We start from the raw sequence: 24,831 nt of genomic DNA on the forward strand, positions 1-24,831 counted from the left end.
ACAATTTATACGATTAATAATGTTTTCAAACTGAGTTTGAAAAAATAATTAAGCGTATCATTTTTCTGTTGATAAAAAAATGAAAACGGGTCCCACAGACCCAAACACATGGGTTAAGAAAGAAAAAATATTAAAATTAAGGGACGTTTTGACACACGCGTTTTTTGCAGCAATGTAACTCTGCGACGGTCCCTACATTCGGACAGTGTATGGTCGGGTGTGTGTGTATGGGTACTTGTGCCCAGCTGTAACCACCACTGACACACACACACACACACACACACACACACACACACACACACACACACACACACACACACACACACACACACACACACTCTGCTGCACGGGGAACAGTCAGACCACGCTGCGGTTTTATTTATCCCGGAAGTAACGTTACCAATAACCTGGCGCTGTGTGCTCATGGGGCTGACTGGTCTGACTGGTCGGACATAACTGGATTATAACACGCGTGTGGAGGAGGACTGCTGACATGCTCTTTAACTGACTAAACTTCTGCTGTTGTTGCCTCTGGGAAGCTCATCCATGGTTGCTCTTCGTTTGCCCCCAAAGCGAAGACGTTTTCTCCTGCTGTGTTTCGCTGCTGCAGCGATAATAGTCGCGTATCAGTTAACAAGGTAAGACAAACCCAGACAGCTGAGCCTGACAGGAGCCTGAGGGAAGTCACGGCCAAGTCCTAATAACAGTCAGTCAGGATGCACTGGGCTGTCATGTATTTGGATACGTCACTAGGACTCAGCTGCACCCAAAGGAGACCGACCTGTGTACCTTCACCTGCTGACCTGTAGAACCGCAGAACACGACCACACCTTATGTTCCCTTTCTTCTCTCTCTCTCCCCACAACAGTGAAACTGATGTGTTTTGACATCAAACTGCCAAGATTGCAACTTTTTTTTTTATTAGTTTCACAGTCCATATCTGTGGAATATGTCACATGCATGGGAGAAATATGCATATTTTGAAGGTAGACTTCCGGCTGCCCTTTCAAAATAAAAGCCCTTTAGGGATTCTGTGGGCAGGATTCCTTCATTTATTAACACGTGGTTTGAACATTCCTATTTGTTAACAGTTTGAATAATGCCAGGTGAAGGGCAGTGTGTTTCCGGTGTGCGTCCTGTCTCTCCCTTCCTCTTTGAACGAGGATTCTGCAGGAGCTTTGAATTCACTTATAATGAATGAAAACATTTATGGCCATTATAAAAGGCAAAGTCAGCGCAGAAAGACAGGCAGGCCACGCTGCCTGTGTGGACGACACGCTTGGGTTCACTACCTTCAGGCTGTGCTTGCTCCTGTTACGATCACACTCAAACCAAGTGATAACACACGAGGGACTCACCTACAATAAAAGTTACCCTTTGTCACCATGTGATTTTCATGAAGGAGATTTTTTACCAGATGCAACCAGGCTTGAATATTTTGCTTAAGGGAGCAACCACTGTTGAAGTATGCCTCAAATGACTGCACGTCCTTTCATCCTGTTGCACTTTTTCCTGTTGTGAACTGCATTTTCCCCCCCTTAGGAATCGCCCAGGAGTGAGAAGAATGAGCCGTGTGGAGGGTCTGAGGGCCAACTCGTCTCAGTTCACTCTGGAGAGAAAACCCTTCCGCATCCTGGGGGGCTCCATCCATTACTTCCGTGTCCCCAGAGCCTACTGGGAGGACCGTCTGCTGAAGATGAAGGCCTGTGGCCTCAATACTCTCACGACGTAGGTCCCACTGCAACTCATGGCTGGTTGAGTATACTGTGCCTTAAAGCGCTAGAATAAACAGTGTCAGATGGAGAGGATTACACACAGATCTAATGAAATGTGGGTAAGGAAAAGTAGAGCAAACAAAGTTCAAGAAAGTGCTTTTGTAGGACACAGCAATTGATTCATGACTGCCTTTGAAACAAAGGCAGTCATGAACTACTGAACTTGAATAGTTTTAACCATTAATAAAAATCAAAATCTGCTTTATTTCTTTTTTCAGGTATGTGCCGTGGAACCTGCATGAGCCAGGGCGAGGGCTGTTCAACTTTGCCGATCAGTTGGATTTAGAGTAAGTGATGAGAAGGGAAGGCCCAGCTGGAGAGCTGGGGGAGCTCCTGCAGATGGCACTGTTGCATTGCACAAGGGCTTCGCTTTCCACAGCCCTTAATAAGCTGAAGCCACTGAGGAGGTGTTTGTTTACCCTTCAGGGATGTCTTTGATTAATTAGTTGTGCACACAGACAGTATCCAATGACTCTTGATTTATTGATTACGACGGTTTTGATCCATCAAACGTGTTGCTCGCTGTCAAGTCCGGTGCAGATGTCATGTCAAAAAAATAAATAAATTGAGTTACATGTTTTTAAAATGACTCGCATATCATTTGCAAGTGAGCGTCTGCTTTATTTTGAACTGAGAATGATTATGTGACCCCACTTTAAATCTGCTGCAGTCCACTCTTTAAACTGACTGTACTGATAAATAATAAAACCCCACTCATATTTTCTATCCTCCTCTCAGAGCCTACCTCCGCACTGCAGCCAGCCTGGGCCTCTGGGTGATTCTGCGTCCAGGACCATATATCTGTGCCGAGTGGGATTTAGGGGGACTCCCCAGGTAAAAATCACAGATCCTCAATGAAGCCTGTATCTGCCAAATGGCCACAGTAACATTCTAATGCTTTATTCGTAAATAGCTCGTGGGCTGAGTTAATCCTGGAAATGATGTGTTCAATCAGGTAATCTGTTTGTTTGCTGTATCTTTGCTGCAGGCTGAATCCATTCAATTGGAAATGAATAGTTTATTAGTTTTGTGAAATATCTCAAGTCTCTGTCATCTGTTTGCACAGCCTAGAATCAGGCTTGGTGAGACTGGTCCACTTAACAGTGTTGTGTGTATATGACATAAAGACAGCAGGGTTTTACATCCACTGTGAGACATCTTATAGATAGAGGACATTACATCATGTAAGTTAACCACTAACGTTACTCAGATGAAAGTCACTGATGATTTCCCAGAGTTCTATTGAGGTATTAGAGAGAAAAATAATTAAATCTGACAGGCATATCTCCCTGAAAGGATGGATTCATTTAGTTCTGTAATCAAAATAGATTTGAACAGATAATGGGGTGAATGTTAGAGGAGAAAAAGACTGGAAGTAGGTATTTTTGGACCCTTTTTGCCTTCAGGGAATGTGATGTCGAAGTAATATTTATTTGATAGTCATCAAAACAGAGTGTTTCTAGGCACACGCAGTGAAGCATGACTTCCCCTGCTCCACATTTTGTGATAGTCATGCTTAGGTTGGTGTGATTATCTTCAATAGCAGAAAACCTAAAGAGAGTTCAGAGCGCTGCGCTTTGAAGAATTTGGGTGATGTGTTACTTTTTGGACATTTCAGAGGTTTCGCTGTGATTTTCTTTGACAGTTGGCTACTGCGGGATCAAAACATGAAGCTGAGAACAACCTACCCAGGATTCACTGACGCAGTCAACTCCTTCTTTAATCACCTCATCAAGAAAGTAGTTCCATATCAGGTACTTTTGCTTTTGTTACGAAAGAAATGTAGAGAGTAATTTGATTGGTGTTCACAAATGAGGCCAAATAAAATAGATATATGTTCAAAACAAGCTGTTTTTTTTTTCAAGCTTTGAGTTTTCATGGTTATATACATGCAACCTCTGTCGGTTAATGTTTAAAAAAACATCAGCATGCATACAATAGACTTTTCTTCATGCTACAATCTTTCTATTCAAGCTCACAATATTCTCTCTATAAAACTGCAGAAGAACCATTAGAGCAACTGTTGTTAGCAAAACAATACACCATTTACACTCAGCGTTAAATTCATCACTTCTGAATCCTCCCCGCCACATTTTCTTTGTGTCAGCTTCATGCATCATTGAACACACTCTGATTTCCATTTCACAGTGTTTTTTAAAAATTCAGCTGTGTTGAGGGTAGGCACGGTCAAGAACTGGTGCCAGGCCCTAATATGTGTCCTCTATTCATTGGCTAATTCATGCGCAGTACTCCAAGGGTGGCCCAATTATCGCAGTTCAAGTGGAGAATGAATACGGCTCGTATGCAAAAGATAAGGAGTACATGCCTTTCATCAAGGAGGTAAGAACTGTACATTTATTTCAGCCCCGGTAGCTCGTAGATGCGAGTGCACTTATCAACTCTTCTCTCTCTCCCGGTTCTCCTTTCCCCACTCGCTTTCCTTTTCGCACTCCTTCAAAGTGAAAGCAACAGTAATATTTCAAAAAGAGACGCCATTGTTTTGCTTGGTTGCCTCCATAATCCCCCATCTTTTCAGGCGTTGTTGTCGAGGGGCATCACAGAGCTGCTGCTGACCTCAGACAACAAGGACGGACTGACGCTGGGAGGAGTAAAAGGAGGTATTGTCAGAAAGGCAGAGAGACAAACAAGGCTGTGAATACACAAGCTCCCGAACAAACACACACACAAACACACACACAAACACACACACACATACACACATATACAGTATGGTAGTTTTGTGTGTTGTGTTTTCACAGCGACAAGAGGTCTGAACCCAGGGCAGCCCAGTGTCAGGCAGCTGCAGTTCACAACCAAATCCCACACAGAGAGGAGTCTGTGTTGTACCACAAAGTTGTTGTTTTTGCATGTATTTTGGCATAAACTGGCCCGAAAGTAAGTTTGTTTTTTTTTGTTTTCTTTTATTTGACCTCATCTGCTTTTGATGCACCCGCAGTAGCAGCCACTGTTTTAAAGCCACAATAAGGCTGTTCCTCCCTGAGATTACCACTCTTTCTGTTTTTATCATCACTGCAAGCCGTGCATTGTCCTCATCATAATTACAAAACAAGATCTTCCAGGGTGTTGTTATAATAGATTCCCAACAATGTTTCAGTGCAGCTCTACAATCATTTTTTTTTTTTTATAAATGGTGCATATGTCTTGTCCTGATTTGCAGTGAACTCTTCAAGTTTGATGCCATGTTGGCTGATTCTTAACGCAGAAGCTTCAATTGGACCGTTGTAATGCCTATATACTTTTTTTTTTGATTTGAAGAGAACTTTGCTTGTACAATAATAACAATAATAATCCGTTTGAACTAACAGTTTGGATCTTTCTTAACAATACTGCTCTACCTTTTCTTATCTGAAGCTCTAGAAACCATCAATTTCCAGAAACTGAACCCAAATGACATCAAGTATCTGGATGAAATACAAGTGAGTCGTGTTTCTGTGCCACTGACTAAGATGTTGGGACTTCATTATTGTTTAATTCATATTAGTAGTTTTTTAATCAGTGAAGTTTTATGATCTAATCTAAAATCATAAAAAAATAGACTGTCCAAGTAAATCCAAGTGGAAGTTTAAGGCTATTTACCTTCCTTTTAAAAGGACATTTTGGGAGACCTGAATTCAGTTTTTTAAAGACATATTTTTGTGCTAGCTCAATAATGTTGTTACTGAAAGAAACTGAAAGGTCATTTTGTCGTATCCCTTGTTTAATTGAGTGCGTGTTGCTTTCCAAAACTGTTTCTCCCACTAGCCTAAGAAGCCAAAGATGGTGATGGAGTACTGGTCTGGCTGGTTTGACCTTTGGGGGGACCTTCATCATGTGTACCCAGCTGAGGGTAAGACAGGCGTGAGATGGGTAGTCTGGTTCCTTTCAGGGCGAGCTATCGGATCGCTGATAAGAGTAAGACAGGTGAGAGTTAGGCAGGAATCCTGCTGATGGATTCTTTGCTGAGAAACAGTTTCTTTCCGTGCAGGAGGTCGATAATACTGGCTAATTTGAGGCTGGGTTAAGACAGGTTACGTGCTGCGAGCCAGTACGGAATCTCTGAAGGTAAAATAGATCTGTCTTGCGGTTAAGAGAGAGTGTTATTGCTGTAGGGTAAGAAAGGCTTAAGACAAACCTCTTTAGCTGTGAATAAAAACGGTCTCTGTGCCAGAGGAAAGACAGGGTGAGGACAAACTCACTGCTACGGGAGTTGTGTGCGATTAATTCTACAGACTGTAACACACTACGACTCCTTTGCAAAAGACACGGAGCACGCTCGGTGCATCTGGGTTGTACAGCTCAGCATATGGTCATTTCCTCCTTGTTTTTTTGGCTTTGTCAGAGATTTATGTACTTTTCATGCATGGTAGGTGGCGAGCCAGATATCACAGGCTGTGTCCCCACTTTGTCCCTGGGCCGTATATTTGATGTTCTGAGGCCAGATTTTTCAAACACTTCCATGTACAGGACTGTTCAAAGATGCGCTCCACTGATTCTGACTGACTGTACTGATGCAAGTAGCAGTCTACACTTTTTGGGAGTGACATTCATCACATTTTGTCTTGCCCCTTGGCTGCATTAAATGACGTTTCAGTTAATTAGAACATACGGCATCACTGTGTACTTTCCTATTAATTAGACAGTAGGCTAACGTGCCATATACAGTTAGTCACAGGCTGCATATTTGCAACAGCATTTAACTGCCTGCACATGAGCACAAGACATGACAACATATGTGAGACTTAGGACTTTAAAGTAACTTTTTCATAACACACATTCCTCTGAAAACGTCTACAGAACAGATTTTTGGAAGAAATCTGCTTTGTTTACATTCATGATTACTTGCTAGCAGTCGTCTTCCTGGCCTTTTCCTGGTGCAATGCTACATTTCTTGGCTTCTTATTGCACCAACTGTCGATCAGTAGCTCAGTAGAGGAGATTAGAAAATGCACTAAACCATTGGCAGGACTGCTTATCACATCACCAAGACGGATTCAGATCCTTTACTGAAGAAAAAACTAAATGAACAAAAATAAACAAAAAGTAATCACTTACTTTTCATAAAAACAATTTTGATCCTAAATTTGATCCTAAATAAATATTTTCTTAAATTCAAATGAACCCATCTGAAGGGCTAATTGTATCTTGAACCAAAACGTATACACATTGCATGAGTATTACAATAAATTCAACTTAAATTCAGGAAATACTTTAAACAACAGTATGGCTGGAAGCAAATACGGTTCTAGGACTCAATTAAAGGTCCCACATTCTGCTCACTTTACAGGGTTTAATGTGGGAAACAAATGTTTCCATGCAGCAGATTTTGCAGAGAACAAATGCAGTTCATAATTTAAAAGGTAAGCATACGTTTTGTATGTTATATCTTGATTAGGAGAATAACTATTACTATAGCTGTTAAATAAATGTGGTGGAGTAAAATTGAAAGTATTTCCATCTGAAATGTAGAAATGTATGCAGTAGAAGTATAATGTAGCATAAACTCAGGTAAAGGTAAAGGTAAAGAATTACTTTAATAATCCCCAGGGGGAAATAGCTTTTTGTTACACACAGCTCCAAAAGAATAAGAATAAGAATAAGAATACACTTCAAACACAAAGTAAAATATAAATATATAAAAGTATGAATAAAAAAAAAGATGTATTAAAAATTATTATTACAAATTATTACACAGAGGTAAATTACTGCACCAGGTGAGTCCAGAGTCTTATAATAATAGTAATAATAAAGACCTCAACACTGTAGTTAAGTACAGTACCGGAGTAAATCTACTCAGTAAATTCTTGGACCCACTCTTTAAAACATTGCTCCATAGTGTTACTAGTGGCGAAAAACTCCACAGGATACTTTCAACTTTAATATATATCTTTAGATAACTCATCCAATCCCACCTCTCAAGGTGATTTCTTGAAAATTGCTTGTTTCGTTCGGCAAACCGTCAATTTGGAATTGGAATTTAAATTGGAAATTTAAACTATAAAGATATAAAACAGAGGCAAGCGTGAAATCTTTGACAAGTTCCAATCGTTTTCTGTTTATCGGACAATCAATAGTTATTTCAGCTAAACGTAACAAACACATATGCCATAAGCTGTTTACAATGGGTCACCTTGTCCTGGCTGATGATATGGGCCCTGACAGTATGAAGAGTCCTGGTACGATAATATAAAGGAGCCCGCTGCTCGTTCGTATGTGCGCAACAGTATATTCCACATATGAGCCATATAACGTGGTCAGCATGCTACAGCCAGGGGGGCGATATTTTTAGTATAATGTACAGTCGTGACATAAACGATAGCTCCTGTTTCACAACTGTAAAGATTAATGGAAGTCACACAGCCTCCTCCACCATCTTGAGTGCTCTCAGAGACATCTTATTTCAAACACAGCGCAGAGCCTCGAGCTTCCTTTTTACTCTCTGTCATTCCCAGCAGCCATCCACATCTTAACAAAAAAAAATGTTCTGAAAATGAAAAAGGCTTCTTTATGTATTTTCTCCTCAGTGAGAAAGGGAAAAGGGAAAAAGAAAAAAAAAAATCTGTCGCCATGCAGAAAGTGTCACAGCTATGAAATGAACGCTGGGATATTCAGAGGGGATTCATGTCCTTGACAGTTCAGTGCTCTGCAGACTGCAACACACCCGGCAGTTGGTCACAGCTAGTGCCACCGCCGTTAAACCAACTGAGTCCGGCTCTGTCACTCACCCTGCTAAATTGTTATTCACGAAGGCTCATGCCCTTGATTCAAATCATTAAAGTCAGTCCAATTTGACCACTAAAGTCCAATTTGAATACTTAATTACCTGCTCTGCTATGTTCGCTGCAAAATATTGGTGGCTAATTTGTGCAGGGAGGTAGGCAATTTTTTATGGATGTAAGCATTGCCCCGTAATGAATTATAGTAACCTGTAATAGGATGTGTGGCTGAGGTCTGTCCATGTTTCAATTGAAGTAGAATTGAGGGCAATAGGATTATTGAAGCAGTTGCTGTAGCTTGTTAAGGCCGGAGTTTTTTTTTCTTTCTTGACTCACTGGTTATATCAGAATAATAAGCTAAATTATAGACGTTGTGTTTTTTTAATGGGATTTTGTTTGTTTCCTCCACTTTTTTTGACAGACATGATGCCTGTGGTCACAGAGATCCTTAAACTGAACATGTCCATCAACCTCTACATGTTCCACGGAGGGACAAATTTTGGCTTCATGAATGGGGCGTTTGCCATTAGAGTAGCGGCTCCTAAACCTATGGTAACAAGCTACGGTATGTGTAAATGTGAACCTGTTTTTGACCAGCAATTTGTAACATGGAAAAAACAAAATTCCATGTGCTTTAGTAGAAAAAAAATTTGTATAAATAGGTTTGGATGGTCAGGGTTGAACTATGTTAATACCAATACAAATGTGAATGGGATAGGTGGATTAAAATGTGATTAATATATTTAAAATGTCTGTCGATGGCGCAGTTCCTACTCCCGAGCCTCTGACCTTCGGCTGCTTTGAAATTTTAATATATGGTGCACACTAATGAATTCATTACCTAATAAAACGCACTGGAAATGTAAATGAAAGATGGTACAATGGGTTTCATAACCTCCTCTAGGCTACGTAACATTGGAATGACCTCGTTTTTGAGAAAAGAGGAGAATTCTGAAACCTGCTGCACAGTAGTGAAGCCCACCTCTGACCTTCAGCAGTCTCCACACCTGTGTTTATTCCTCCGAATGCCCTTTACCTTTTTTTTTTGTTTGTTTTTTTTCCTCAAACGGCTCCATTTTTCTGTCAAGATAACCCAAAATGTGTCTCGGCCCGCTGCTGTCTCAAGATGTTTGATAGGGGAGCACAGTGAAAGCATCTGCCACAGTAAGAGGCATCCCTGCCTCTCTCTGGCTCCCGAGCCTGCTGTTCTGATAGCGCATTATCTTTCAGATTACGATGCTCCATTATCCGAGGCTGGGGATTACACCACCAAGTACCATCTTCTGAGGAATTTATTCAGCCTCTACCACAGTGAGTGTTGTGTGTTGTTGCTGAGACGGGGCCCCACATCTTCTGTCTCTCTTTCTCTCCCTTTCCTTTCATCTCCCCACTTAAAGTTAATTCTCCTTGTAGAACCTGCTCTCTGTTGGCTAAAGGAGGATAACTTTGCATATGATTACAAGCCCGGATTAGATATGGGTCTGTGTGTGTGTTAGTGCATGTGTATGAGATTTCCTCCCAAGTCAAAGACCTTAAATTACTGACCATTGTGAAAATTACATACTAGGCTTTTTTTTCTTATCATGTTTTTTTTTTTACTTATGCAGTTGCCTCCATTTGTAAAACAAGTGTTTGTGGTTGGGGGCAGAAGTCTCAAGTGTTTTGTGGCCAGGACTAGAAATTCTTTTTAAGCAATCTGGGATTGAATCCAGCACAACAAGTTCTTACTTATTTGCCCAGAGTTGCGGTGATTGAAGATAGTTTGAAAGGCTGCCTGTGCGTGATCCATCCTTATGTTTTGTAGTCTGCTGAACAATGAGCAGTGGCCTGGATATGAGAGTGAGTCTGAGACGGCTTTGTGTTCTACTCGGCAACCACAAACACATGACCTAATTCTTTAATTAGATCAGCTTGATATTTTATTATTGTTTGGTTGTCAAATCATTTATATTGTGCCAGTTACTCTTTGCCCCATGGTGTTGTTTTTGCACAACTTGGCATGGATTTAGGTTGATTTGTCAAAAGGCTAATGCTAATCTTTAACAACAACAGAGACTTGTGACATGCATGCTTCAGGGTTTTCTTATTATTACAAAGCTGTCAAAAATACAGTATATGATATAAAACATAAATCTGGACTACACAGTATTAATTCTTGTAATCATCAGATCTTCAATCGTCAAATATGAGTGAATGTAAACCCCACCAGCATGTTTCTCCTACCCTGCAACAAATGTCCTGGTTTCCTCTGCACAGGATTTGGGATTATACGGGTTTTGTTGTGGGAAAAATTCCAAATCTGTGACATAGTGTCATAGAGCTGCGCACTGATCCCCCCCAAGTCAAAGGCATTGACTTGTAAGCGTTGTAGAGATCCATTTAGGAGAAAGGTGTTGGCCATTATCCCCAAAGCTTCCCTTAAGTGATCCAGCTGTTGCCAGTTGGTGATAAGGAAATGCTGTCAAGACGTCTCCTGAGGGACTGCTGGTGTGTCTGCATGCTTTAACACCCTTAAAAGCAGTTCGAGGGCACGGTCAACTGCTGGTAATTGTTGTAAAAAGACTGTTTTAGAACAGAGACCACAAACTGGATGCTGCTCTGGCAGGCAAATGGCTCACCCAAGGAGTTTTGAAAGCGGTTTCTGTCAGACAGGTTATTATTATGGTTGATATTGAGTGATCCCTAAGCTGTAGAATATGAAGACTCCTACAAGAGAATGCAGAGTAGGGCACTCTGCTGTCTTTTCGGCATTTTGGTGAATTGTTTTGCAGGTCGAACTTGAGAAGGCCAAAATTCAGTAGTACCAGCTGTACCCAAAATGCTGTTATAGTCTGCTTTTAGACATAACATAGATTTAATTTACAAAGTAGCCCTCCTCTGGTTCCCTCTTTCTTTCTCTCAGGTGTGATACGTAGATACAGACGTTTTCGTCTTGGCAAGTTTCAAGAGATTCCCTTCAGAGATCAGAAATATCGAACTCCCTTCTCTGACTGAGTTCACTCACGCTCAGAAATGTAGATTCATATCTGTTCTTTTTTTTTATCGGATCTAATGTATGTATACATATTTATACATGTGGAAATATATACATCATGTTGTAATAACTACAGAAGTTTCTTAGAAGGTTAGTTTAGACTTAGTAGGTTTAGAAAGAAAGTGAGAATTAAGTGATACACAGACAACCTAACACATTCCCCCCCCTTTTGTTTTCCAGCCCAGCCTCTCCCTGAACTGCCCTCTCTTCGGGAGAGGAGAGCATACCAGCCTGTTGTCATCCAGCAGCACCTGTCTCTGTGGGACAGTCTGCATTTCACTGACAAGGCAAGCTACAGATGCACGGTGTGCCAAATAATAAGCTTCATCCACGTAGCGCCGCTCAGAATTTAGTGACAAGGTTGCTGAAAGACGACAGTAACCTAATACATGAGTAATACACAGTAGCCAATTACATAAAGCATTTGCTGCTAAAATTATTTATGCGGATGTGCAGCCTGTTGAGGTCTGTACTATTTAAAAATGTAGCATCCTGCTCCCTGTGTAGGAGCAAGACTTCTCCTGGCCTGAGGACGGGTGTGTTTACAGCACCTACTGTTAGCTCCTTATCAATCAATCAATCAATCAGTCAATCTTTATTTTTATAGCGCCAATTCACAACAGAGTTATCTCAAGACGCTTTCCATAAAGAGCAGGTCTAGACCAAACTCTTTCATTAAGAGAGAGACCCAACAATACAGGAATTCAAAATCAAGGATTCAAGAACCCCCCCCCCATGAGCAAGCATCAGATATTACACCATATTCACACCTGCCACACCACAACTTGGTATAATTCTTTAGCAGCTTTGCTCGCCGTATTACATAATCAGTCAACATTAGCAAATGATAATGAACCAAATGAAACAACCCCAGCATTTAGGCTACAATAAGACAATCATGGTAGTCAACTATGAATTTGCACCCGATTGGCATTGGTGTGGTCATCTTGTTGAAAAATGTTGAAAAAAACATGCTTGATGTAAGATTTATTGATGCCTCAACTTGCCATTCGTCCATATAATTACCCCGAACAAAGCTCCTCTCTATTGAGGTGAATGGCTTTTGAATAGCACGCTCTGATAAAACATTATCAAACTGTATGTGAAGTAACCTGCAGTATCCTCCAGCATGTCATCTGGTCTATCCAAATGATAACAAATCATAAGATATACAGTAGCATATGTTCCTGTAATACACATACCAAAACCCCCACAGATTAATTTCATTTATTTTCTACACAAAATTGAAAAATCTCATCTGAAAATCACAAGGTAAGGTATAGACGGGGCTGTGGTAATCTGAAAGCGAGAGCTCGGAACCATCGTTTATCACCAGCCTGAAGTGCTGGACCTCTTGGAAAAAGTCGGAGAAAGGGAAGTAAATGAGTAACACTCCTCCCTTAATGAACAACTGCTGATGAGATACCCCTGAGCAAGACATTGTCTCCTAACTGCACCAATAGCCTGCTTGGGGACCAGCAGTAATCAACTGTGCGCAGCTTTATGACTGTAAAGCAGGTTATCGTGGAAATTAAGGGAGAGTGTAACAGAAAATCTCCCCTTGCCAAACAGGTTGAAAGGCCTGTGGGGAGGGTGTCATCATGGCTCTTTGCTTTCATGTCCACCAGTCTAGTTTGACCATTTACACCACGCTCTTCAGGGGCATTTATATTCCAACCAGATGTAGCATGTCTGGCAGTTGCTTACAACATTAATTATTTACTCCCCATCGCAATAATTTGCTTCCCTCTGAGACGACAATTACTTTGCCCCCCGACTAGCCGCACGGCCTCGTTCAGAAAGAGCCTTTTCTCTTCAGTGGCTTCACAGGGCCGGGGATGTGTAGGTTTGATATTGTATCTGCGTGTTTGGAGGTAGGTGGTTAATCGTGTCATAGCAGGGAGTGTTTATTGTCTTGTGAAGAGTGCATAATGCTCCTCCCAAGGGTATGCAAAAGGATGTTGCTGAATAAAAGAATTGCTCCGAACGGCTGACAGGAAAGCTTCATTAGGTTTGATAAATTATCACTTTGGGTGAAGCCATCTTGCAAGCGGGAGACTGTGCAGCAGGAATCACGAGATCCCATCTGCATTGAAAGTGGTTTTGAGACTCTGGGAGTTTTCACTTTGAATAAAACAAACATGTAACCATTTGAAGAAATATCTCTGGAAATATGTGTTTTTCGCAGTACGTTTTAACACCCGTTTTTTTGGGGGGGGTCTTCATTTGCATGCTGTTTTAGCCTTTTAAGTCAGAGAGGCCGGTGAACATGGAGAACCTCCCTGTCAACAACAACAATGGTCAGTCGTACGGCTACACACTGTATGAGACCAGCATCGCCAGTGAAGGAGCCCTGAGCTCGAGGGACAACATCAGAGACAGAGCCTTGGTGAGGACTGGAGGACGGATGCCGTTTACACTTTTTCTTTTGTGAGAACATTTGGGAAACTGTAATCTGCTTGTTAGAAATCACACCCCTGATCAGTGTACTTGTGGAGTACAATTAACAAGCTCAAGCTGCGACCAGTTGCTCTGGTATGAATGAAAGACAGAGTCTAACGTGGCAATATATTTAAGCTTCATGCCATTTTCATTTTTTAAAGTATTTGTTTTCATTTGACTTTTTTTCTTTTTCTTCCCAGGTTTTTGTGGAGAAACACTTTGTCGGTGTTCTGGATCACAAGACGCAAGAACTTGCACTCCCTGTTGGGAAGGTACTCGGTGTGTGTGTGTGTGTGTCCTTCTGTATGTAGTTTAGACCTAGTCTGCTGTTAGTTTCTTTCAGAAGGATAAAGTTATTAATATTTAACAACATGCAGCTTGTGAAAGCTTCAGGGGATGCTGATAGAAGTTTTTGGCAGCAGGGTCTCAGTATTGAGCCAACAGCAAATCTTCAAACGACTGTTTATCTTAACAAACTTGGACAGACAACTTCAACCTTACAAAAAAAGTGCAGACTCGTATCGACCCTGATCAATTACTGGAACAAGAGCAGCTGAAAGGAATTTTTGACTCTTTTGTTTTTTTGGTTAATTTTTTCCATTGAGGAATACCACCATATGTCAGTAATGCCTCTCATGTTTCATTTATTATTCCACTTGAAGGGTAAAAGAACTCTTAGTTTACTGGTGGAGAACTGTGGAAGAGTGAATTATGGGAAAACCCTGGATGAGCAGCGCAAAGGTACAAACTGTTTTCTGTAACACTGATGGCTTTGTAGATGTTCAAGCCGTGCCAAATGATATTTTTCATCAGAGACCTCAAAAGACACTAATTAGCTGTGTTTTAAGATCCATAAGAGAACTTAAAGCAGCTTTGACTCACCTTCCAGGTCTCGTTGGAGATATCGAGTTAAACAAGCGCATCCTCCGAGACTTCATTATTCATGGTGTGGATATGAAGCCTGGCTTTGTAAACAGGTTTGTGTCTTTCAATTATTATCCAGTTTCCCTTCCAAGTCTGTGTTTCTCTGTCATTACACCTGCCTGTTCCTGATTTAATCCAGCCGATTATCTCTCTGCTTAATACAATTACAATGGGAACATGATGGCAATGTTCAGAAATCAGAACAAGCTTTGTAACTCAGTGTCACATGCTAAACGTCTTAAATCATAAGCGGTATGAGGATAAGATCTGTGCTGGTATCAAGATTCAAGAGGCTAAACATGGAGAAAGAGAACCTTTTACCTTTGTGTCTCTAAAATTAAAGCGGGCAGATTAATCTGGTATTTGCTTTTTCATAATAAAGGGTGACAGCACGAGGTCGTCATAAGATACGGTAATAGCAGAATTCAAACATAGATGAAGTATTCAGCAATGACCACTGTGTGTGTGTGTGTGTGTGTGTTTGTGTGTGTGTGTGTAGACATACAGTACTGTGCAAAAGTATTTGGGCAGGTGTGGAAAAATACTGTAAAGTAAGAATGCTTTCAAAAATATAAAATGTAATTGTTTTTTTATTGATTTACAAAATGCAAAGTGAGCAAACAGAAGAAAAATCTAAATCAAATCAGTGTTTTGAGTGACCACCCTTTGCCTTCAAAACAGCATCAGTTCTTCTAGGCACACCTGCACAAAGTCAGGGGTTTTGCAGGATCATAGTCAGGTGTATGATTAACCAATTATAGCAAACAGCAGCTAATGATCCTCATTTTCATATGTAGGTTGAAACACAGTCATTAACTGGAACAGAAACAGCTGTAGGAGGCTTCAAACTGGGTGAGCAGCAGCCGCACTCTGCTACCGAGGTGAGGATGTGGAAGACAGGTTCATGTCACAGGTCATCATGGCAAGACTGAGCACATTAACAAGACACCAGGTAGTTCTACTGCATCAGCAAGGTCTCTCTCCAAAGATTTCAAAGCAGACTGGGGTTTCAAGATGTGCTGTTCAAGCTGCTTTGAAGAAGCACAAAGAAACGGGCAGCGCTGAGGAACCGCAGACGCAGTGGAAAGGAAACTTAGCGCAGCAGATGAAAGACACATTATGCTCACTTCCCTTTGAAATCAGAAGATGTCCAGCAGTGCCATCAGCTCAGAACCAGCAGAAACCAGTGGGACCCAGGTACACCATCTACTGTCCAGAGAAGTGAAGCATGGTGGAGGTTCCTTGTAAGTTTGTTACTGCATTTCTGCAAATGGAGTTGAGGATTTGGTCAGAGTTAATGGTGTCCTCAATGCTGAGAAACACAGGCAGATACCATTATGAATACTATCAGGGAGGCGTCTGATTGGCCCAAAATTTATTCTGCAGCAGGACAGCAACCTCAAACATACACCCAATGTCATTAGGAACGATCTTCAGCGTAAAGAAGAACAAGGAGTCCTGGAAGTGATGGTGTGGCCCCCACAGAGCCCTGATGTCAACGTCATCTAGTCTGTCAGGGATCACATGAAGAGACAGAAGGATCTGAGGCAGCCGACATCCACAGAAGCTCTGTGGTTAGTTCTCCAAGATGTTTGGAACATCCTACCTGCCGAGTTCATTCAAAAACTGTGTGCAAGTGTACAAGGGTGGTCACACCAAATATTGATTTGACTTAGATTTTTCTTCTGTTTGCTCACTTTGCATTTTGTAAATTGGTAGAAATCACATGGGACAGTTTGCTATCATGTATCAGGCTACGACAAAACTAGTAATGGTCGTCTGATACTGGCAGGAGTATTGATGCCCATAACAGAAGCTACACAGCAAATATCAGCTCGTATCGGTCGTGACATGCAATGCACAATATAATGCCACACTACGTATCAGCTAAGAGGTACTTTAATGTACTTAATAATGTTCAGTGTCTCTTTTACAAATTATCAATTTATGCATCATCATAGTCATCATAGTCTTATTTACAAAGGTTTGAATGGCCTCATTTGCATAACAATCAGTTAAGTTAATCTCAGCCTCATACTGCATACCTTTTATGCAGTCAAGATCATATATATATATCAAACAGATACTGCAGGATCAGTCAGGCCTAGATGTAGCAGGACTAATAACAAGCATGTCTTATATAAATACAAGCTCAATGTATACTTAAATTCAGTTATTGCAGTTAAGATAATGAAGCATATTCTGCAAAGAAAACCTAAACCAAGAGTTAACCTCACCAGCACAACTCAAAACACAAGACTGGAACTTTTAAGATATGCATGTGGATGCGCCAAATGTTTATGGTCCAAACAAAAAAGAACCAGTTGACCCATTTAAAACTAGAAAGCACTCAGAGCGCATACTTACAACTAAAGCAGTGCAATCCTCAAGTTTATTAATAGAAAATCTTTTAATTAGCATCTGGCTCTACATCAAAATACACCAGACCATCACTTTTTTTTAAGTATAATAAGCACAAATAAACAGTGGAATGTTCTAAATGCTCTCTTGCAGTGTTGAGAAAGTTTTTCGGAAAAAAAGAAAGTCACTTGATCCTCGGCCTAATTATTTACCAGATTTAATGAAAAGCTCTTCACAGCTTTCTGAGACTTTTCACAAACACATACATGTTAACATGTCATGTTAACCTGACTTTTGTGTAATCTAGGCCTGAAAACTGGGACCCAAAACATGTGTGCTGGTTTCACACTAATGTCCTGTTAAAATGGGAATGCTGTGCGCAGTGTGCAGACCGACAGCCTCTACCTCTGCCAGGATCATAGAGTGTATAAAAGAAGTGGATGTTGCCACTGTCATGTCCTCCAGTGCCCCTGTTTTGAATCACCAGTAACTTCCATTACAGTTTTTTTACTCTAACGGGACCATCATTTACAACATTGTGCTGTATTGAACCAGCGATTGACAGTCTAAACTCATTGGGAAAGTGTTTACTGAGGTTATAAATCAAGTGAGAAATGGGGTCAAACAATCACACTTATTTTAGCAACCAGTGGAGACGTCCCCTGCTGCCCATTTGAAAGGATGCAGGTTTATGGCATTTCAGTATTGGCTGTAGACAGTCTATGGGGAGGATCTAGAGAGGGGGCAGGACAAGACACCACTGCTCTCTCATAGAGTCATTGGTTACCTGGAGTAGCCGGAAATTTGTAAAACCTCCATTTTCTTGTATTGTGTCAGGCAACTCTGCCATCCTGTGACTAAAGAGCGCCATTAAGTAATGATCGAACAGAATATTCAAATGCAATAAATACTAGTTCTCAGGTTATTGGTTACACCAAGCTAAAACAACTTCAGTGTCATGCGATAGTCAGGTTTTCCTATCCAACCCTGCTTTTGTTGAGAATTTCGACAAATCTATGGCTCCTAAGTGCCTGCCTCGGCAAATGTGCACTGCGAGCAGAGAGGGAGGGAGGGCAGCGCTCGCCTTGTTGCAGAGGTGGCAGCTTTTAAATCACTCAGCAGAGGCTTAGCGCTCGATGACTACTGGTCATCAGCTCAGTCCTACTTGCTGAGACACATGTGACCTATTAAAGTCCAGAGGTTTACAAATGAATTAAAATGAATTACGTTATCACATCATATCACGTGAATAGGTGCCATAAGCACATTTAAATAGGGTACTTTCCCAAATAAAAGACACAAAGAGTGGAGCAGGTCTGAATCATGCCTACATGTGTGTTGACTCAGCAGAAATAATACTGAATAGGAAAAGTTGATCTACAAGAGAATAAATATTTGGAAGCAACACTGAATGCAGAGAGGCTCACTGCATTCCATTCCATTGTAATCTGAATTGTCACCTGATGCTTGAACTTTGTGCTTTACTTTACATAAACATATTTTCACCATAGATGCCAAAAAGGCTAACATTCGTGCATAAAAAATCACCAGAATGCAGGAAATTAAGCGTTTCAAGCTATAGCGTATCACACCTATGACAGCACTCTATAGGTGCACATGCCATGTGTATTCTCCAGCCTTTGCCACCTTTATCTTAAAAAAAACCTGAACTGCCACTGTGAAGCTTATAATGTTCTTTTTATTTGTATTTATAGCACCTTGTTCATGTATTTTTATGCCTCAGCCCACAGCTTCCCGTTCCTGTGAACACATTATCTCAGGGATGCCTTGAAGGTTAAGTATGAGAAAAAATATGAGAGAGCTTTCTCATATTTTCTGAAATTGTCACTATATCCAGGCAGTAATACATGAGATGGGTACTCTGTGAAAAAAGCTGGTTCCTTCGGCTCTTCCTAGTGCTCCTAATGGCATCTGCGAAAACCTACTGCACCTGAACGAAAACAACCAATCAGAGCGCTCAAACGGTCAGGCTCAATATCTTCAGGAGGAGCTGAAGGAACTGCAGCACCTAACAGTGTCACACAGTCCTGGTGTTAACATCCCCTCCTGAACTCCTGAGTCATATCACTGAGAAGATAATCCTTCTGTCTAAAATAAGCACCACACTGCATTTTCATTACAAACGCAGCAGTGAAGTGTCTTCACCTGCACAGAAAGCACCAGGGACAAAAGCTAGCTTTTATTTCTTTTCTTCTGTGGACCTTATGTCCCGGCACGCTGAGTTGATGCATCCTGCGCAAATACAATAATTCATCATGGTGTGAAATGGTGACCTGTGACGTAAAACTACAGAAAAAAGACCACACAGCCAGTCGACCCACTCGGACTCACCACCACCTCCTCCCACACGGGCAGAGCCGTGGATGATAATAATAATACAAAAACGCATTTTAGGAGCCTCGCTGATGACGACCACTTTGTCCTGACCAAGTTGTGCCGTTCTGTTTCGTTAAACATACATGATATATGTACTAAATAGTTTAACCTGCACGTTAAGCTCCAGGTGGATACAATGATGGCAACACCTCGTGAAACTAGGAGGCACAAATACAGTTTGGTATACGTTGAATTTTCACTTAGCAGTGTGTCTGAACATGTGTCTGAATGTGTGATCATCAAAGCAATTAACATGCCTCCTCCAAGGGTTCAAACAGCCAGTTCATACTGAAGATGTCAACAGCATTATGTTAAATGTGCAGCATTAGCAAAGAAGAACAATAATTGACTATTAAAATGCACCAATACAGATATGCCTTTTACAGGATCATTGTTAAATACTTCAACATTTACCAAAGCGCTGACAAATCCAGCTGCACACTGAATCCTTGTTAGAAACCCTGCGTCCACACTAACAAGCAGACTGCTGTGAAATGGAAAGAGCAAAGTGGCCTGAGTGATTTACATTAAGGCAGGTTTAGACTATGCTGGATGCCAGGGGCCGTTTTAGAGGCAACATTGTTTTAGCAAACTTTTAAACACAGTGGGGACCTTTTTAATGTGGCACCAATCCCATAATATTCATTAGATCTGGTCATTTCTTTTCCTTTCCCATATTACAAGGTCATAATGCCCTCCTGTACTCTGCTCATCACATGCGAGATTAGTGTAATCATGATTATTATGAAGTCAAGCATCGACCACAAGCCTTCCCAATCACACATCCTTTGCTGATATTCATAATCAGACTTTCCACTTAGTTTAGAAGTTTATACTTGTACTTAGTGGACTATCTGGATATATATTCAAGCCATTGGGTCTCCCCTAATGTACTGAAAAATTACAATTTCTCTACCACAGCACCATCTTGAAAATGTCAAGCCCCGAAGCTCCGTACGAATGAACACTAAAAATGGATAAACGAGAAAGGGATTTTGGTCATATATCATGGCAACCTTTTGAATGTACTCAGAGGCAAAATGTAACCTAGTGTACAGCCAAAACAGAGATAGTGTTTCAGAGTTTCCTCTGGCATCCATGTGCAAACTTTCACTTGACATTTACTGTATGCATATAAATAGGAATGGCGTGATGTACTGTATGCTGCAGGCTGGCTACCTAAAAGTCAAGACTGATTGATTTTTCTTTTGTTGATAAAAAAAAGTTGCAGCTGAATGTATCTGAAAATACACTACAGAACCAAGTTTGGTGCTTCCATGCACATGCAGCATGGTGAAATGTGCAATATATTCTCTTTTTACAGTCTTGAGAGTTCAGGCCATTGGATGCCTATGCGTCAGCGGCCCTCATTCCCAAGTTTTTTCCAGGCCAGACTCTATGTGAACAGTTTTCCTAAAGACACCTTCATCAAACTCCCTGTGAGTAGAACAGCCACTGGGCCCGCAGTCCAGCACGACACCACACCACACACCACAGACTGAGACATTAAGTTTATTCAGAGCCTCTTTGACAAAATCTTGACAGTAACTGAAACATTAAATCTTCAGTAAGGATGGTAATAGTATTGTCACAGGGCTGTGTTATTGGATAGCATTACAGTATATTAACTGGTGTTTGACTTATATTGCTCAACCTCTCATGGATTCATAATGAAAATGTAACACCTTCTCTAAATCAGATACAAGTGTCAGGTTTTACTTCCTCTAGATTGAATTGTAATCAAGCTGTCTTTGCTCTATTTCACATATTTGCAAGCTCCTTTGGCAAATTCATGTATTATTGTCTGTGGCCAGACAACTTTGCTACAGCAGAACTTATATTTATTCATGCAGTCCTGGTCCAGGAAGCTGTCTTCACCACACAGATAACAGGCCACACTTGAGCTATTGATCCAGATTCAATGTGAATTTATTCATAACTTCTATTTGACCTCTCTTATACTGTATACACTTAGCGTGCACCATTAGTAACTATAATATATATATATATATATATAATGGAGGCATTAGAAAGACTGAAATATTTCAATAGATTTTGGTTTGGTCATTATTTGAACTTCATACTTAATTAACAACTGCAAATCATTTTTTTAAATGTTAAAAGATCCCCTTAGAATCCTCTTTTTGAGACGCTTTATAGATTATCTAAGTTTTATGCACTTGTAATAGTAATGCGGTTACTGATTAAATAAGTCAAGTGCCTCTTGTCTCTTTACCGTCCATTATATCGAATTTCCCCTGTTTTGTTTTAACTTCACACAAACGTCTAAGGCTGAGAATGAAAGTGAAGTGTTTGGCTGCAGAGAAGCTTAGAGCTGCAATGAACAACAACCCAGGATGTGCTAAGAAAACATGCCACTCATATTAGAAAGGAAGGCTTGCCACGTGTTGTTGGTAGTCACTCATGTGTTTCTTTTTTTTTACCCATAAGCATTTAATTGGATGAATCTGCCTGTTGTCATGGTGAACAGTGACTGGTTGTGTTTACAGGGCTGGGGCAAAGGTGTGGTGTTCATCAACGGCAAGAATCTGGGACGCTACTGGTCCAGCGGTCCTCAGCAAACTCTCTACGTGCCAGGCCCCTGGCTCCACAGGGGGGACAACCAGGTACTTCTGCCTTATCTGGTTACCTGTCATCACTTTTTCTCCTGGACTCCAGCCATGTCCACTTCTGCATGCATGTATATTCTGAAATTTTTCATTTCTTCTACCACCAATTTCATGTCAGTCTTGGCCAGAGCTGGTACATGACATGTTTTGATCGCCCTGGTTGCCAAATTTAGCCACGCACACTTCTTATTATCGATCAATGTTCTGATGAATGCACATCGCTGTTTCCCAGAGCCCAAAGATGACCTTTTCAAATGTAAAACATTCAATTTACAATGGAGAAACCGGACAAAGCAAATGTTTAGCATTTGAAGACTCAAATAATTAACCAACTATCAAAACAGTTGCTTGTTTAATTTTCTGACAATCAGCTTGTCGATTAAAAAAGAAAAAGTTAGATGGATTCTTCTCAAATTTTTGCAGAATTCATCCATGTACAGTCCATTCAAAGTCATACAATCCTTAATATTCCCAGATTTTAGATGTTCTCAAAAAACCAACATGAATGTCTATTGCTATATGTAATAATGAATTAACAAATTTTATGGACTGTGCACCACTGACCTCCCAAAAATTCCCAAAGATGGTTTCTGTCATTTTAGGCAGTTCTGATGAATGGTCAAGTGCTCATTTTTTTCATCACTTTGGTTTTAATTAGTTATTAGATGCTATAAAAAGGGAGTGAAATGTCATGATTGACAGCCAACTATTTCGAGCCGAGGCCTGTGCGGTAGTGATGATCTCAGCTGTGCATAACCCCACTCCAAATTACCAGCACAAAATGGCAGCGGCCATATCCGGAATATTTCAGCTTCATTTCTTGTACAGCGGGACGACGCATCCTTCTTTATATGCAGTCTTTGCTGTGCACCCATGGACGACGAACACGTTGTCCGTGCACTGTCTAGTTCCCTTATCCACAAGCTCCTTACCTCCGTGAATATAGCCAATTAAAAGCACACAGGCAGATCAACAGTTCCAGTACACAGTTAGTGGTATGGGTATTCATCACCCCCCTTATCTTTGATGTCGTTGAACTTTGGAGCTACACCTACTGTATCGTGTGTGTTTCTCCTGCTTAGCGTTCTCATTTTTTCTTGTCAGTGTGTGCATATATCGACGTTAGCGCTCAACCACCCACTCCCGCTGTCCTCTCATGACCTCGGCTAAGCTGGCGTTGTTTTTGCTTCGTTACAGGTCATGGTGTTTGAAGAGCAGGAAACAGATGGTAAGATTCAGTTCACCAGCAGCCCTGACTATGGCATGGCAGTCGATGTCCAGTGAGGACGGAAGGTGAGAAGGGAAGGGTGGACGAGGAGAGGAGGATGATGGGAGAGTAGCCGGGGAAGACGCAAACTGAGACGATTGGCGCCACTGACGCTCTGCGGCGACCAAAAGTGACACGCACGTCCGTCACTGTGATACTTAATGTCTTATGAAAAGACCCTTTCATGTAGTGTTTGTGTGTGTATGACATTGTGTCGACTCTTTTCTAACATCATCATTAACCAGCAGTTATTACACAGCTTTGTTTTCTGATTGGTCAATTACAGCATTCTACAGTGTGTTATTTCTGTATAACAGGCCGTTGCTATGGACACAGTTCTGATAGCTGAGGCCAAAAAATATTTTTTGAATTATTCAAATCTTTTTTTTAAAACCAATAAAACTTAAAAGTTTTTAAGTCGTGTTTTGTGTCAAATTGTTGATTTCTTTAGTAAGAAGCAATGTAGTAAGCCAGTTTACTTAGTCACTGCATCCAATGTAGTAATGCTGTCATTAACCTGCACTCACTGCATAACTGACAGATTATAATTAAGTGTTATACAATCTCTTAATTTGTACATTACAGGCTGTGCACTGTAGGACAGTTAGACTAAGTGACACTGGTTAGTTTAGCAGAATCAGATGTGTTTCCTACTCATTTAAAACTGCGTGAATGTTGCTACATCTGACACATTCTCCATCTACAAAAAAGCAATTACTTATACATTCATTTAAAAGATTTACACACAGGGTCAATTCATAATTTGGCCTCTAAACTCTATTTTTGTCGGTACAGCTATGCAGCTATTTTACTAGCTAGCTAGTCTACAACCAGTTTCACAGTTAATGCTTATGTGTTAATGGGGAAACCTGATAACTAGTTTGAAACTAGCTTGTTGTTATAAATAACGTACAAGCTTAATTAAATCATTAATAATCACTGGCTATATAGGAACCCAATCCAGTCAACATCACTGGCGAATTCAGTTATTATTTTATTAAATGAATTTGTAGAATTGTGGAATGTTCCTCACATGTGAGCACAGGAAATATATGTATATATGCCTGAGGCTGTCATCAATATGTGTTTGAGCAAGGCACTGCGCCTCCTCACAGATGCCCTTGGGTCACATATGTCAGATCTCAGGATAGAAACACACAGTGTAAAGACGCCCAGTGTTACAGACACAGCACTCCAGCACGATTGAGGTTTCTTCTCAGTTATTTATTTCTCTTGAATCATCTAACATCTTTCTCTGAGACAGAATTTCTGTGGCAAATAAACAACC

General features: G+C 40.8%; 1 protein-coding gene across 2 annotated transcripts; it reads left to right on the top strand.

Annotated features, from left to right (window-relative positions):
- Window positions 1–381: 381 nt before the first annotated feature.
- Window positions 382–23,951, top strand: LOC139200167 (beta-galactosidase-1-like protein 2). Of its 2 annotated transcripts, none has more exons than XM_070829402.1 (19): window positions 382–638; window positions 1,543–1,728; window positions 1,994–2,062; window positions 2,514–2,609; window positions 3,421–3,529; window positions 4,023–4,115; window positions 4,312–4,393; window positions 5,148–5,212; window positions 5,538–5,622; window positions 8,910–9,053; window positions 9,719–9,799; window positions 11,703–11,827; window positions 13,765–13,911; window positions 14,165–14,236; window positions 14,627–14,705; window positions 14,854–14,941; window positions 20,971–21,085; window positions 22,157–22,273; window positions 23,474–23,951. In XM_070829402.1, exons 1-19 carry the CDS (start codon window positions 547–549, stop codon window positions 23,558–23,560), a joined length of 1,932 nt encoding a protein of 643 aa, XP_070685503.1. In that variant the 5' UTR covers window positions 382–546; the 3' UTR covers window positions 23,561–23,951. The 2 variants fall into 2 exon arrangements, with proteins under 2 accessions (XP_070685503.1, XP_070685504.1); XM_070829403.1 differs by having other exon boundaries at window positions 11,703–11,809.
- The last annotated feature ends 880 nt before the right edge of the window (window positions 23,952–24,831 follow it).

Source organism: Pempheris klunzingeri, chromosome 4 (genome assembly GCF_042242105.1).
Source record: "Pempheris klunzingeri isolate RE-2024b chromosome 4, fPemKlu1.hap1, whole genome shotgun sequence".
In the NCBI taxonomy this organism is placed as follows: domain Eukaryota; kingdom Metazoa; phylum Chordata; class Actinopteri; order Acropomatiformes; family Pempheridae; genus Pempheris; species Pempheris klunzingeri.